We start from the raw sequence: 16,518 nt of genomic DNA on the forward strand, positions 1-16,518 counted from the left end.
TCGTGGCACCAAGAAGTCAAATGACATGTGGGAGCATATAAGCTCTTTGTCCATACAGACATGATTCACCAGCTTTTAGACACTGAAACCCTGAGAACAGTGGGAAATGTAGTTCGGAAACTTGACACACCGGCAGGCGTGTGAAAGGACGGTGGCTTTCGGGAGAAGGGAGTCCCAGAGGCGAAAAGATTGGCATCTCTCAGTTACAGTCCCTAAAAGGAGACAACCAGAATCAGCCATCACAGACCACCGGAGGATCTACGGGGGCCCACCTTCATTACCCAGGAAGCAGACTGGAGGAAGACTTCCCTGCAACCATTGCAGTAGTACCCAGCCGCCCTCCTCACTTCTCGGGGCTCCATGAGATTGTGTACTTGGCCTGTACCCTATTTGCTCAGACCTCAGGCCTTGAGGACTTTATGTGACCTGATGTAGATTCGTGTTGCTCAGTGGCTCTGGTAGTCAGTGCTCGTGGGGGTTCTCCAAAGCCCTAAAGCAGGTGTCAGGCGGTGAGCTGCAAGGCATTCCAGTTGCCTATTTGGTACTTCTTCATGGTGAGCAGTGGAACAGGAGGCCACCTGTGGGTCTCTGTACGAGAAATGGCAGGGTGGAGATTTGCTCCCGTACACCCGTGAGCAGAGGCACTGTCACTCGGACTGGACGGGGGCTCCCTGTTCTCGGGCTGTGACACCAGTACACAGGCTCCAGGGAAAGCAGGATTTGGGGCATGAGTCTCCTTGCCTCAACTGCCCAAATGAAGGTGTGTGTTCAATTCTGCTGACAATTAAGAGTTGAGCCCTGCCCTGGTTATGGAAAAGCAGAACCAGGGCAGCTCAGTGAGAAACAGATTCCATGGTACACCAGTCTGGGAAATGTAGCATTTGTTTGTTTGTTTCTTTTTTTTCTTTTTTTTTTTTTAATTCTAATTATTCATGAGAGACTTAGAGAGGCAGAGAGAGAAGCAGGGAGCCTGATGCCGGACTTGATTCCAGGACCCGGGGATCATGACCTGAGCCAAAGGCAGATGCTCAACCACTGAATCACCCAGGTGTCCCAAGTGTAGCATTTCTAGAGCCTTTTCTAGAATTCCACCATGCGTGTGATCCTCCAAGAAGCCTTTTTAAAAGAAACCTATTTCACTTTGTCTAATTCGTTTGACTTTTTTTTTTTTTAATTCGTTTGACTTTGGACCTCATTTTCCCTGAACATCTATTAATATTCCTCGGAAGGCAGTATTAGAAAGATCAGCTTCTGGGAGGCAGATGCTGAGGGGGGACATGGGCTGAATGACACCAAAGGATAAAGCCACTAAGACCAAATCTTGTCGACTTTTGAGCTAAGAATTCTGGGTATCCTCAAGAAGCTGGCTTCTTTTAGCAACTTACCTTTCAGAGTTGCTAGTAAAGCCAGTGAAAACAACTCTGCCCCGAAGAAGCTAGCTTTCTTGTTACCAAGTCTTTATTAACTGCTTAGTGGTTTAAATTAAGTTTGAGAGTAATTAATTTAGTCTAGTTGTGAGCAAACCAGTTTGATTTAGACAATATTTTCGAGGACAGTTCTTTTAAACTTTAAAAATATCTTTGTAAAGCTACCCAGATTACCAAATTATTTTTGGCTTGAATTATCTATATAATATCATAGTTATGTTTAAATGATTATTTTAAGAAGATTGTTCTCCTGACATATTGTTGGCTATATTATTTAGCATTTTTTTTTCATCCTGGTGATGATGACCTTTAAGCACAGTTCCTATTATATCTGAGTTAATGACATGTCATTGAATAGAAAGCATAAATATATATTTTTAAATGTTTACCTTTTTTTAAGTTTTTATTTAAATTCCAGTTAGTTAACACACAATGTAATACTAGTTTTAGATGTAGAATTTAGTGATTCAACACTTAGATACAGCACTTGGTGCTCATCACAACCAGGGTACACTCCTTAATCCCCAACACCCATTTAACCCATCTCCCCACCTCCCGGCCTTCTGGTAACCATCCGTTTGTTCTTTACAGTTAAAAATCTGTTTCTTGGTTTTCCTCTCTTTTTTCCCCCCATGATTGTTTTATTTCTTAGATTCCACATACAGGTGAATCATACAATATTTATTTTTCTCTGACTGACTTACTTCGCTTACATAATAATATATTCTAGCTCCATCCATGTCATTGCAAATGGCAAGATTTCATTCTTTTTGGTGGCTGAGTAATCAGCCACCATATATATATATAAATATAAATACACATTACATATTCATTATTATGTATATATATTCATTATTTTATATATATATATTATACGTGTGTATGTATATATATACAAGTGTCACCCTGATGTATTACCCTGAATATATAGAGGACCATATATATATATGTGGCATATATATATATATATGTATATGCCACATCTTTATCCATTCATCAGTCAATGAACACTTGGGCTCTTTCCATAATTTGGCTGTTGTTGATAATGATGCCATAAACATCGAGGGGCCTAAATCCCTTCAAATCAGTATTTTTGTATCCTTTGGGAAATACCTAAAAGTGCAGTCGCTGGTTCGTAGAGTACTTCTATTTTTAACTTCTTGAGGGACCTCCACACTGTTTTCCAGAGTGGCTGCACCAGTTTGCATTCCCACCAACAGTGCAAGAGGGTTCCCCTTTCTCCGCATCCTCGCCAACGTCTGTCATTTCCTGTGTTATTAATTTTAGTCATTCTGACTGGTGGAAAGCACACATATTTTAAAAGATTTCTGAAACATTATTTATTCCCAGCTATAAAGGTATTTGAAGGTATTATTAATGGATCCTCTACACCAATTTCCTTCCTCCAAAATGTTTTTACCGATCTCTACTAATTTATTGATACAATTTGTTTTCATCCACAGAGGCCAGCAAGCTTGTTATGTCCTATGTAGCAGCTGTTTGTGGAAAAGGAGCAGAAGTGAACCAAGTCAAAGAACAGCTTTTGCAATCCAACCCAGTCCTGGAAGGTAGGATTTTCTGTGTACATTGGGTCAGTGTGACTCGTAAAGTAGACCGAGTTTGCAGAGCCCTTCAGGGACCACGTGGGCTGGGAGGTGGGCCGAGGGCCGAGGGAGAAGAGGAAGTAAGAGATTCAGGCCCAGATCTGCTGAGCAAATGAGCTGTGTCTTAAGAACTCTTGGCTTCAGGTACTTAAAGGAGGAAACAGTTTACTCATCTAAAAGGAGCTCCCACTTACATTCATTTTTTTCCCTTTCAATTTTTATTTGAATCACTTCAGTTTTGCCTAAAAATGATCAGCTGATATTTGCATTTGATTTGAGGGCTAGGAAAAACTTGGTGGAAAAAAAAAAAAAGCATGTGTGCAGTGCTATTTTATCATTCAGGGTAACACCTGTGGCTGCTTATTTCTGTTGTCAGACGGGCGGTGCCAGAGAAACACCTAAAGGACTATGTTTTTCAGGGTCACAGAAAGCCTAATCCTGACTCTAGAATTTAGATCCTATGGTTGGCCATCTGTGTGAGTTAGCTCGGGCTGCCATAACAAAACACCAGAGTCTGGGTGGCTTAAACCACAGAAATTAATTTTCTTACACTTCTGGAGGTTCAAAAGTCCAAGACGAAAGTGCTGGCAAGATAGGCCTCTTGCTTGCAGGTGGTCATCATCATGCTGTGTGATCACAGACCTCTTCTTTGTGTGTGGTGGTCAAGGGCAGGGTTGGCTCATCACTTCATCAAACCCTGATTACTTCTCAAAAGCCCCACTTCCGAATACAGTCACATAGGGGTTAGGACTTCAACATAAACATTGGTGGGGGGCACATAACATGTAGTCCCTACTGCCATCAGAAGAAGCCAGAGGTGAATCCCCCTAATGCCATAGATATAAACCATTCTTTGCTTTGGAAACAGCAAATCAGTCTTTCCCTACTGATGGCAAGCCCTTAATGTTGCTTTATATTGTAAGAATGTCTTTATTGTTGCTTAATACAGTTGTCGGGATAGAGTAGGGTTTCTCAACCTCATCTTGGACTGGATAAATCTCTGCTATGGAGTGCCGTCCAGCGTACTCATTGTAAGATGTTTAGCTGTGTCATTGGCCTCTACCCACTCAGTGCCAGAGGTACCCCTTCCCCTAGTTGTTAGCATTGAAAATGTCTCTGGACATTGCCAAATGTCCGCTGGTGGGGAAGGGTCAAAACCAGCCCTGATCAGAGTTCTTTGTTCTAGACTTTGTTCTCTGTGTTCAAAGTCTTGGAGGGTCAAGATTTAATGTGGATTAAAGCAGAGGTGCTTTGGGGTGAGTAGGATGCCCCCAAGTGTGGAGGGAGGGAACCCTGCCTGTTGCCTTTGTTACCTAGACCTAGCCCCTCCCACTTTATTACAAAGAGACACCATGCCTCTTCATCCCCAGCTAGTGAGACAGGACTACTGAAAATACTTTATTTAACCTGTGAAAAGCAAAGGCTGAAACATCTATTCCATTGATACGATCTCTTCTCCCCTTTGGTACCTTAATGACTAAAGAAGCCATTGCAGAAAGTGCTGTATCTTCATTTTATGAAGTATTTGACTTTTTGTTTACTTTGTCATTTGCTTTTAAGTCCGGTGCTGTATGTGTATTTCTGCATATGCTTATTTTAAGAATGCTGTGAACTAAAGGAGAAGCAGTGTGGAATGCTATAGCTTGCATCTGTGATGAGAATCTGGCCCTTTATTTGATGGTATTTGGAATGAGGCCCCAGTGCAGGAAATGGGAGAAATGTCTGCTGTGGGCATGTATTATTTTTTATGGGAATGCTTTACTTTTTAACTGGAACTGCCACTGTAAATGAACATTTAGAACAATGAACTTAAAAAAACAATGGAGGAATGTGTCTCAAGTGTTCTATAATGAAGCACTTGTCTTTGATTCTGTGGCTCACAATAAAAGACTTTAGTGTTTAGAGCTGTGTGTGCAACTCAGATTTGTTTGATGAAAAGATGGTTTATGGCATGCAAATGGCGCCCTGAATAAAGTTTTTTTGAAGCAATTCCTTCACTTGCCCTTGACCTTCAAGCCACAATAAACTGTCCTTTATGCATCAGCATCCCGAGCTGGACTTTGGGGCTGTGCGAGTTAGTTAACTTGCCACCCCTACATGTTCATGCCCACCAGAAAGACTGGCCTGTGAAAACATGAGAAACGTCATGGTCTTCATGACCAGGGGGCAACACTCAGCACTTTCAGGGCTGCATTTATTAAAGCCTTTTAGCTGGTGGTGGACATGGATAATGATGTAAGCATCCTTTTTTGATATTTCCTGTGTGCGGGTTTCCCCACTCAGCAGAGCATCTCAGCTGATTTTTCACTAAAGAAAATTTGGCCTCAGGGACCTACCACACTATACCCCTCCCAAGCTTAGCTGCTGATAGGAAGAGCTTTCCCTGTGTTGACTTTGTAAGTTTTGACATAACTGAGCAGGAACCAACTATTTTTTTAAAAATCAAAAACATACAAAGGCCAGCTAACACGAAATGTAACACATCGGGTTTGGCTACTGAGTATCCCCAGTGAACCTCAACTGAAACACATGGGCGTGCCTTGATCACGTGACTGCTTTCAGACTTAGGATCAGCTTTTAGCCCTTGGTAATCATTTGGGCTTTTGTTACTCTAATCTTCCCTCTGTTTAATTTAATGAAGTTTTGGAGGCTTCCATGGATTTGATGCCTGGCCTCTTAATCCTAAAGATTCATTTTTCTGGTTGCCCCATCACTGCATGCTCTTCAGTCCTTATTAGCTGCAGTGGGGGCCCAGGGATCCTGGTAACAGGGGTGGATGGGGTGGGGAGTACCGGGAGAAATGCAGGATTTTGTGACCATCTCCAGACCCATTTAACAAGATCCTTAGGTGACTAGTTTGCACATTGAGGTTTGAGGTACATTGCTGGGCTTCTTCCAAAGCATCAAACGGGGATCCCTCTGCTTATATGCCTTATATTTTGATTCAACTTAATTCTCTATTACCTTGGCCCAGAGTAATTTGCCCCCTACTGTGCGTACAAGCTTGGTGAAACCAACCCTTTTCTTTATGACACTGTGAACCACCTGTATTGATCAGGAGCATTCTGTGCCTGGGGTGGCATCAACCTGTGGGTCTTGTGTGGCCTCATTTTCTTAAAAGGGATCCTGTGGGAGATTCGGCTTCTCACGGCAGCTAAGTTTGGAATAAACTTGGATTGTGCCTTATGGGCCAATTTGGTTTTCTTTCTTCCTGGAAAGTTTCACTTAGGTCTGATGGATATGAACTCACGAAACTATGTAGTATTTTTAGCCCTATTGGAAATGATATTAGTTTCCAAATCTCTTATTCTTTCTATTATTTCACAGTTATGTACGTGATCACATTTCAGTAGCTTTATTTTAAAATTAGTTAAATAAAGTTTCTTGTGCCTTTTTCTATCTGGAAACCTCATCGAGTTCTACAAAGCCTTTGGTGATATTAAGCAGTTATCTCTGAAATAACTGATGATAATGGTGGAGGAGAATACAAGCCTTGCTTGCTATCTGTCCACTCAACTGAAACAGTAAAAGGTATTTAATTAGACAAGATTACGTTTATAGTAATATTTGGAAAAAATTCCATGAATCATAGGAATGACTCCTTTTTTCTGTGAGCTTATAATAAGACATGGAAGTTTTAGCAACTTCTTAAGACTTGTGTTCAGTATGTTTCTAGGGAAGTTTGGTCAGAAATGTCATTGCTACCAGTTGTATTTTCTAGGATTTATAGCTGTCAAATATTCCGTTTGCTTTAAATTTCTGCTTGAAATTATTTTTCTGTCAATTTCACCCATGCATCTGTTTCTTTCTTACTAGCTTTTGGAAATGCCAAGACTGTAAGGAATGACAACTCTTCTAGATTTGTAAGTATTTGTATAAGCATAAGTGTTAACACTAATATTTAGCTCATGTATGTTTAAACAACCAGTAGATGTTTAGTATTTCTTAATATACACATTTGAAAAATAAGAACACCATTGCTGTTCAGACACTGAAAGTTCTCTGAGGACTATTTTTTGCTTTCTGGGATTTTTCTTTTTAATTCTTTTTGGAGTGACAGCATTTTCTTTCATACTTTCTTGTCATCTATCATAGACTTCCATGGGCAATTTAGATGAGGCTCTTTAGAAGAACTCTTTCCTTATCGGAGTTTTGGTATTTAAAAATCACAATTAAGAATCAGATTAAGTACAAGGAAGGATAAACGGAGTGTCAGGTTTGTGCACTCCACAGCTTTTGTCCTTTATTCAGTGGGGCGGGGAAGGATGGAAGGGTACGCTGAAGCTTTATAGAGGTAAAGACATCCTATTTGATAACTTCTGGCAGGAGGTGGAGAAGAGGACTGGAGGGTAAAAACTGCAGCTAATTGATGTTTTGAGTTTGGTTGAGTTGGAAAATGCTAAGTGCAGCAATACACACCCGCCTGACCAGCCCTCCCCAGCGTACACTGTGCACGGCAGCCCACTGGGGTCTTTCCAGCTGAGCACCCGCTGTCCCTCTTTTGGTCTCTATGGAGACACAGACGTTGCCCTGTGGCAGCGGGGGGGAGGGTGGGGTCCGTCGAATGTGATGGTGACATTTTGAAATTGTCCCCTTTTTTCTATAGTTTAACCAGTCTTACACATTTTATAATAAAAAGTCATTTACCTTATAAGCCCTCTTTTCATATATGTTACATGGGACCCTTTTTTTTTTTTTTAAATTGGAGTTCAATTTGCCATCATATAGCATATCACCCAGTGCTCATCCCATCAAGTGCATGGGACCCTTTTGGATGATTTTTATGCCTCTCTGCCAGAGATCCTTCCGGCCCATTTTCCCCACTTCTTTTAGTCTCTTTTTCTTTTGCTTTTTTTCTTGTTAGAGTTATCCAGTGCTTAAGGCAAGACAGTGACCTCAGGTAGAGGTAGTTTTGGTAGCTTGAAAGTGGAAGGCTGAGGTGCCTAATTCCAGGCTGTGAATTTTTTCCATTGGATTAGCCCCTTACGTGGTTATAGCTGGTTCGAGCCATGTCTTTTCCTGTTGTGGTAACATGGCTAATCTCATTATATAAATAGACTTAGAAGCAAAGTGTGGGCAGATAGAAGTAATTCCAAGAGATCAAGCTCCTTTATGGAGATTTTCCTTTTTTTGCTGTTTGCAAATTATACACATAACTCTTTTAAAAAAGTTGCTAAATATATTTAGTCTGTAGACTATAAAAATGCAGAAAACCATATCACCTCAAGAGTCATTACTACTTTGTGATGTCTGGAATCTAGTGAAAGGCTTGGCAGGTGATTTAGTTTAATAAGTAACTTCAGAGAAATCCTGTTATAACATGGGTATTAGGCTGTGAGATTAATACTTGATTATAGACTAAATCATTTCATGTCCAGTTTTTTTTTTCATGTCCAGTTTTTAGTAACTTCCCTGCTTTGTAGTCTGAGCCTTGAGCAGTAATATACTCAAATCCACATTATATTTTGATAGGACTCTGCTATATTTAAAGTCATTATACACACACACACACGTAACAGTGAGTTATGCATTAAACATTTGTACTCTGGGGAAATTGCATTTCCTTTGACTGTGTTTGATGAACTTCTTGATCTCTTCACTGAGAAACGTGGTAGAGTGTGCAGTGGGGTCGTTATGAATGCTCAGTGCAGCTGACTTACTAGACCAGTGTTCTCATGGAGGTGCCCCATAGTATTCCCACCCCCCAAGTACCTCTGGTATGATGTATTGAACTTCTATTAAGAAAGTGACCTCCGCTGTTTTTGAAAAGACACATTTTAAGTCTTTGGAAGTCACTGTTGTCCACCAGGGGGAAGGAGGAGGAGTAATAGTTGAGCATCTGCTATAATGGGGAGAACCAAGCTAGGCACTGTAGGGGAGGATGCATAGGGTCAGGAAAACCCTATTACCAAACCTTTCATTCAGTAAGAATTAAAAAACAAAACAAAACAAAGCAAACAAACAAACAAACAAAAAAACCACACACACAGCCAAACCCTGTACAATGTATTCATTTGTTTGAAACCTCTGTTTTTTTTTTTTTTGTTTTGTTTTGTTTTGTTTTTGTTTTTGTTTTTTTTAAATAGTTAAGCATAGGTCTCCCTGCATCTCCTCTTGCAGCTGATAGACATTTTCCTACTGGCATCCAGAGTGATCTTTACAAATTTAAGTCTGATCACTGCTCTGCTGAAAGCCCTCCGTGACTCCTCCTTGCACCTGGAGTGCAGTACAGGCTCCTCTGGGAGCCTTCCATGCCTGCATGCATGAGCTGGGGCCTGCTGCACCCCGCCCTTGCTTGCCCAGCCTTGGCCTTTGTGACGGGCAGGAGTGCTGAGCACCTTCTTGCCTTAGATCTTTGCAGTTGCTGGTCCTTCTGCATGATGTGCTCTGGGTCCAGATCTCTGGATGGACTTTGCCTTATATCATTTAGGTCTCAATTCAGATGTCACTTCATGATGCCTTTTCTAGACTCTGACTTCATTGTGCTTTTATTTTTCGGGCATTCATTAGTCTCTGGAATTATTGTGTGCACTTTCTCTGTTTCTCTCTGGTCATGGACCTTAGAGGGTGGGAGCCATGGGAGCCAGTAGCTCAGCCTTCTTGTCCACCATGTTTGGCCCTAGTACCACAACAGTGCCTGATGTCATAGTAGATACTCAGAAAACATTGATGAATGAATAGTTTTTTTTTTTTTTAAGATTTTATGTTTTTATTTGAGGAGAAACAGAGACACTGAGAGAGAGAGCATGAGCAGGGAGGAAGGGGAGAAGCAGCCTCCCCGCTGAGCAGGGAACCCAACGTGGGGCTTGATCCCAGGACCCCCGGATCATGACCTGAGCCTAAGGCAGATGCTTAACCAGCTGAGCCATCCAGGTGTCCCGAATGAATACCTATAGACTAGTCGGAAAAAATGGACGTGTCTAAAAGTAATTATAACACAGCATATAAAACAGTAAGTTCCTCATGATTAAGTTCCCAAGACAGTTTTATGGAAGTTCCGAATAGAGAAGCTGGTGGAGTCTGGGGGCAGGGCACTGTTCTGAGTGGGGGCCCCAAGATTGAAATGTACCCCCACTGAGTAGAAAGCGGGAAGAGCCAGCAGTGCCCCGTAGGGAAGTCGAGGAGAGAGACCGAGTGGACCTGCTTTCATCCGAGGTTGTGGCTGGATGAGAGGGTCTGTGAGAGGAGCCATGGGAAGGTCGGGGAAAGAGGGGTCGGGCCCCCAGCTAGAGGGCTTGGAGTATCAGGTCCAGGGGGGTGGACTTTCTTTCCTTGGCAGTGGGCAGGCCTTGGTTTTCTCTGAGTAGACTGACTCATCACAAGCTCATGGGACCAATGCCTTTCCAAGATGGTCTGTGTTCTCAGTGCAGTTAGCTTATTCCTGGTCAGCTGCCTTTTCCACTCCACACGGGGTTTAGTGTAGTCTTCAAACCCCCATCTGTTCCTCTCAATTGATGATACTTTGCTTACTTCATGGAAATCCCTGTCGTCTTCATCCTCGTCCTCGTCCTCCTCCTCCTCCAGGTCCTCAGCTGTGGTGCCTCACCATCCCCAGATCTGTATAGACACCCTCCCATCACACTGGGCAGTTCTCAACTCCCGCCTTTCACTCGTCCCTCCACCTGGTGCTCTTGATCTGGCCACTTGCTGTGTCCAGGAACCATCTTCCACCAAAATCATCTCCTTTCCTATGGTCAGCCTCTGACTGTCCTGCGGAGCATCTCTTTCTTGCCTCCTTTGCAGCTGCTCTGCTCTTGCTGTCACCTCACCAGCCTCATGGACGCCTGTTCTTATGGTTGCTCCTTCCTGCTCTCTCGCCTCCTCGCTGCCTGACTTAGCCCTGACACTTCTCAGTTAAGCTAGGGCAGACCCCAGTCTTTGTTGCCTGTTTTCGTGCATAGCGCCCCGACCTCCTGTAGGATCTATCTCCATAAACAGTAGTGTCCTGTCTGCCTGTCTCAATTCTCAGGCTGTAAGTTCCCTGAGGGCAGGAACTGCCCTAGTTTCCTTTGTGCCTACAGTTAGTATCTAGGAAATGCTTGATAGACATTTGCTTAATGAATAAGAGAAAACTTAAAAGGGACAGATGGCCCTTGACAAGGAAGAAAGCAAAGGCGAGGGAGCATGTGTAAGCTAATACAAAGTCACAGATCGCATTGTTGACTGAGTGTGTGTGATCATGTTTCTGAGCCCCTAGCATTATTTTGAAAATAGAAGGATTTAAGGTAGTCATTCTTGGGGTGAATTATTTAGAAGCCATCTATGTGACTATTACTAAAATAGAACATGAAACAAAAGCAAAGACCACTTACTAGACCAACACACCCTTTTCCAAACAAAAACCAGCTGTCAGGGTTATTCTGTTAGGCTTGTTACTCTTTAACTAGACACTTATAGACCAGTTCTTCAAAAATCACAGTATGAAACTCCATGTGTGTCTCTGTGTGTTTAAGATACCATCTATAAAATGTAATAGGAACCTGGGAGATATACATACATATATATATATATGTATAATCTAGATCAAAAGCCAAAGAGAGTAATAAAGATCAGTCTTTGATTGGTCATGCATTTGGTTTGAGTAGATATAAAAACAACTTTATGTGTCCCATTTCATCCACTGTCCAATATACTTGGAGTTTCTAGCCATGGCTTAAAACACGTTTTGCTTATAAAAATGAAATAATTTATATTCCCAACTAGTGCGTATACAAGGAACAGTTACTTTTTCCCAGTTTTTATTCTTAAATACACACACACTTCAGACCTTTGAAACCCATCTGAAATGAAAAAGTCACATGCTGGGTAAGAAGATCTATTCTTAAATTAGCAACATGATATGTTAACTTTGAGCTAATGTGGTATTTAGTATGAATTATTTATGGAGGCGTATTGTTTTGCCTCATGGGTACATGAATTGTGTATTAATTACATTTAAGCAAATATGTAAAGGGCTCAGCATGCTGTTCTCTAAGAAGACACGTTGATAGAATATTTTGAGGTAAACTTGAAAACTCACCAAGTCTTTCTTTGGCAGGGCAAATACATGGATATCGAATTTGATTTTAAAGGCGATCCGCTGGGAGGAGTGATAAGTAACTGTGAGTATTTTCCTCGGATCCTTTTACAGAAGTTCAGAATAGCAAGACATATATTAGAATATTATAGATACACGAGTCTTTAAGAGATAGACATAAGACTACAATTTCTTTTCCTTAGTGTGTTGCAGACTATGTGTTAGACTCTGATTTCAGATTATTTTATAATTCCTAAATCTTTTTTTTTTTTTTTTTTCGAGAGAGAGAGAGACAGAGAGAGAACATGTGTGTGCATAGGGGGAAGGGGAGAAAGAGAGAATCCCAAGCAGTCTCCACACTTAGCACAGAGCCCAATGTGGGATCGATCTCGTGACCCTGAGGTCGTGACCTGAACCGAAATCAAGAGTCGGATGCGTAACCAACTGAGCAACCCAGGCATCCCTCCTAAATCTTTTTTAGAGAACTTATAAGTCTTTACTTTGCAAATCTTTAAAATTTTGCTAAACTAATAAGAATTATTCCAACTGTATTTTGTATTCTCTAGGACTTTAAGTCAGTTCATCAATAAAGGATCCTCCAGGGGTTATTTTCACTAACAAAATTATTTTATGATTCAAAATAAAATGTGAAATAAATAAAATATATGAATAATTGATTTTAGTTTAATAAGATTTTTAGTAACTTTTTGGGTAACATTTAATAAAGTGAGTGGACTTTTTTTTAAATTTTATTTATTTATTTATTCATTTATTTATTTATTTATTGGACTTGTACTTCACATTTTATTGTGGGAAATTTTGCTTGTCTTTGTGTATTTACATAATTGAAATGTGATCAACCTGGTAGGTAGAAATACAGATTTCTTAGCCTCCTTTAATCATGATCAGTGATTATGGAAGTGAATGAAATCTTGTCAAAGGTGAAAAAATGAACAATGTCAGGTGAGTCTGCTTAAAGCCCCAGGTCCAGGGCTTTCTAAAGTGGGCATGATGGTCAGTATTTGTAAATATAGCCCTTCAAAAATACTTTGGGCCCGCAGCACGCACAGCTGACGTTTCTGCTCATGTTGATACTGTAGTTGATTTGTTTGGAAGATCGAAGATGACAACCTAGGGTTTGTGTACTTCCTCCTGGAGTCACAGCCTGGTTATCCTCTTGGATCCTCCTGTGATTTTGAGGCCACACCACTGAACCTCCCATCGCCACTGGCCTCCTCACCACCCAGTGGTGCTACTGGGATTGAAAAAAATCTAAGTTTCCACTAGAAAAATAGTAATAAGTTGACTCAAGAATCAAAGCAACACTCATTAGACTTGTAACAGTGGCATTCCTTCTTCAAATGAAATTTTATGCTGAACCCCAAATAGGAAATAGAGAAAACAAGATCTGACCTGGTTGATGAGGAATATTTAGAACCCCTCGAGCCCCGGGGGCCCCTGAGATCTTTGCTGATGGGCTCCAGAGCCAGAGGGCCACCATTTGGAAATCAGCATTCTAAGTGATTTGAGGAAAGTATACAGCTGATTTTTTTTTTAAGTTTTTAAGACACAATTCATAAGGAAACGTAGGGCTAGAGTTTCCTCATCTTTGAAACAATGGAATTGAACTGGATGAATTTTATGATTCTCCCCGTTTCTGCTATTCTGTAGTTTTTAAATAGTTTAATTTTCCACTTTAGTTTCCATTTTTGTGTGCCATGCATGGGGATTGACCGTATTTCTAAAAAAATCTAATTGTTAGAGAAACATTTGAAGAGAGAGTTTTACTATGAAATGAAATTGGCTGGGATAGTGGTACTTACGTTATGTGTCAAATATGGAAGCAAAAGAAACTCTGCAAACCACGTGAGATATAACCAGAAGCACTGATGACTACGGTGCCAAGCTCCTTGCATGATGTGTGGCAGCTAATGATAGCTGTGAGGGAGAAGATCGGCCTCAGTTTGAAGACCACTGTTTTAAGGAAGGATTAACTTTTATTCTGAAAGATATTCATAAGTTATTAGCACTTTTTATAAGACGGATTAACTCTCATTATGAATACACTATTTTTAAAATGGGGGTAATACATCTAAACATTGTGGGATGATTGAATAAAATTTCTTTTAAGGACTCTAGGAAAATATTTAAGGATTACTTTATTGTAAGCATTAGAAAATAACCTAGGTTTTACATTTTGAGGTTGAAGTTCCAAACAGAAATGTCTTCCTGCCCCCTAACTAATTCTTGCAGTATCCATGGAGAATAAATATTAGACACTCAGTTCTTTTCCAGTTAAGATTAATATATCATCATGAATGGATTTCATGTGGTGTTCGTTACCATTTGTTCCCACAATGAAATTATATGGAAATTTGTGGTAGTGGGAACACCCTGTATTTTAGAGTACCCTTTGCTCTGGAAAGGAAAGGAATATGTTCGCGGTAAGAGCAGGAAATTTCACCGTGTAGATACTGGACTGACTCATAGGTGGTCAGTGGGAGCTGCTGCCTGCTGGCTTCAGGGGTGTAAAGCAATGGGCAAACCCATTTTGGTTCTCTCCAGGCTGCCACAAGTTAGCTTCTGGGAGTCCAGAAAAGAAAAAAAGGATTTGCTGTTTTGTGGAAACTACTCTGCCTCGATTTCCAGCAGCCATGTAGTAACAGTGTAGGGCATTGTCGCTTGTACTGATTGCCTGGAAGAAATCACACAATGACTCAAGCCAGCTGGGTTCCCAGGGCGTGGAAGAGAGAGCCCAGTGACTTACTCTCTTTCTGCAAGAGATGTACTCAAAAACCAGTCTTGAACTCACCTGAAAACCAGGTGCCTCTGAGGTTAGTATCACTAGGTAGGGGTATTGCAGGAAAAGAAGTGCACGCGTGGCTCAGTAGAGGAGATACTACGGGAGGCACATCTGGCACACCTTGGCTTCTGTGAGATGATATTTTTGCTGTTTTGTTAAGGCCTATAAGCCTCACAGGAAGTGCTTGTTTGTATTTGAGGATTGTAGGCCTAGTGTTATGAACTAGAAGCTTTTGGAAACCTGTTGCGGGTACTTTTCTTATAGCTGTGGCACTTGGTAGTTTTCACTGTGGAGGAAATATGGTGCAAACCTCTAGGAACTTATCTCCTAAAAGAATGGCACAGAGACAGATATGCTGTGCATATGTACCTGTCCTGATAGCATAAGCAAGAAGGTATATGGCTTTCCTGTTCACAGTAGTGTATCGAGAGCTAGTGTAATACCTGACACACAGTAGGTGCTCAGTAAATGCTGAGATGAGGATGGAATTGGTTATATATAGGCAGGCCCTACCTTTCTCTGCTTCATTATTTGGGGCATGCCTATGAGGCTACTTAGGCAACTCTTCTCATGTGTTTTCTAATGTGTAAACAATAAGACAGCTAGTTACTTATTTTTCTGTGCCTCCATTTTTTTCACCTTTGAAATGAGATAATCATGGTACTGATCTTACAGGTTACGAAAAGGTATAAATATTTGTTTGACATCTATGTGCTTGTAACAGTGCCTGGCACCCAGTAAACACTGAATTAAATGTTTGCTTTTTTCCATTATTATGTACTTACGTGCTTACGGTCTCTATCTGGTAGCCAAATATATGTCCATAAAGGATGGACGTTTAGTTTGTAGGTTCATTGCTGAATGATAGCAACAAAAATAGTGTCTGACACCTGAAACATATTTCTTTTTTTTAAATTTTTTTGAAACATATTTCTTGAATCAATTAATAACTATACAAGTACACAATGAATAAAAAGTGACACAGCTCTGACATGGAAAAATTTGTTGAGAAATAGAATTCCTGCTTTATGGGATAATTTTATCCGAATATTTAAAACAACTTTTTATTGAGGTGTAATTGATATACAACATTATGTGAGTTTCAGCCGTACAACATCGCGATTTCATATTTGTATATATTGCCAAATGATCAGCACAGTAAGTCTAGTTAACATCTGTTAACCATACATAGTTATAGAAGCGCTTTTTTTTTCTTGTAATGAGAACTTTTAAGGTCTACTCCTTAGCAACTTTCAAATATGTGCAGCACAGTATTATTAACTATAGTTGATGCAGTACATCCACATGACTTTGTTATTTTATATATATATATTTATATATATATATTTATATATCTGAACATTCTATGCTAATCATTTTTAAATGCTTTTTCTAAATTCCAGAAAGGCAACAAAATTATTGATGTTCAAACTTCATCTGTCTCTGCCTTCCCTTTTTAGCTTGAAAGAAATAATATCTTGTGAATTATGAAGGAGAGCAAATGTTGAAATTAATTAGTGTGTGGTCCACTTATTGTTAATAAACCACCCGAACTTAGTAGAGTAAAACAGTGGCCCTCTTATATGCTGTTGGACACTGTGAGTCAAGAATTCAGATGGGGCACTGTAGGGTTGGCTTGTCTCCGTGGTGTATGGGGCTTCAGTAGGG

General features: G+C 40.6%; 1 protein-coding gene across 6 annotated transcripts in view; it reads left to right on the forward strand.

The window, feature by feature from the left end:
* MYO1B (myosin IB) overlaps window positions 1–16,518 on the forward strand; it is a 175,602-nt gene that overhangs the window by 94,944 nt on the left and 64,140 nt on the right. For all 6 annotated transcript variants that reach the window (XM_038585198.1, XM_038585197.1, XM_038585200.1 and 3 more), the window contains 3 exons: window positions 2,891–2,995; window positions 6,848–6,894; window positions 12,069–12,132. In XM_038585198.1, coding sequence (XP_038441126.1) covers window positions 2,891–2,995; window positions 6,848–6,894; window positions 12,069–12,132 — 216 coding nt within the window. The remainder of the gene's footprint in view (window positions 1–2,890; window positions 2,996–6,847; window positions 6,895–12,068; window positions 12,133–16,518) is intronic.

The sequence above is a fragment of the Canis lupus genome, chromosome 37 (assembly GCF_011100685.1).
Source record: "Canis lupus familiaris isolate Mischka breed German Shepherd chromosome 37, alternate assembly UU_Cfam_GSD_1.0, whole genome shotgun sequence".
Taxonomy (NCBI): Eukaryota; Metazoa; Chordata; class Mammalia; order Carnivora; family Canidae; genus Canis; species Canis lupus.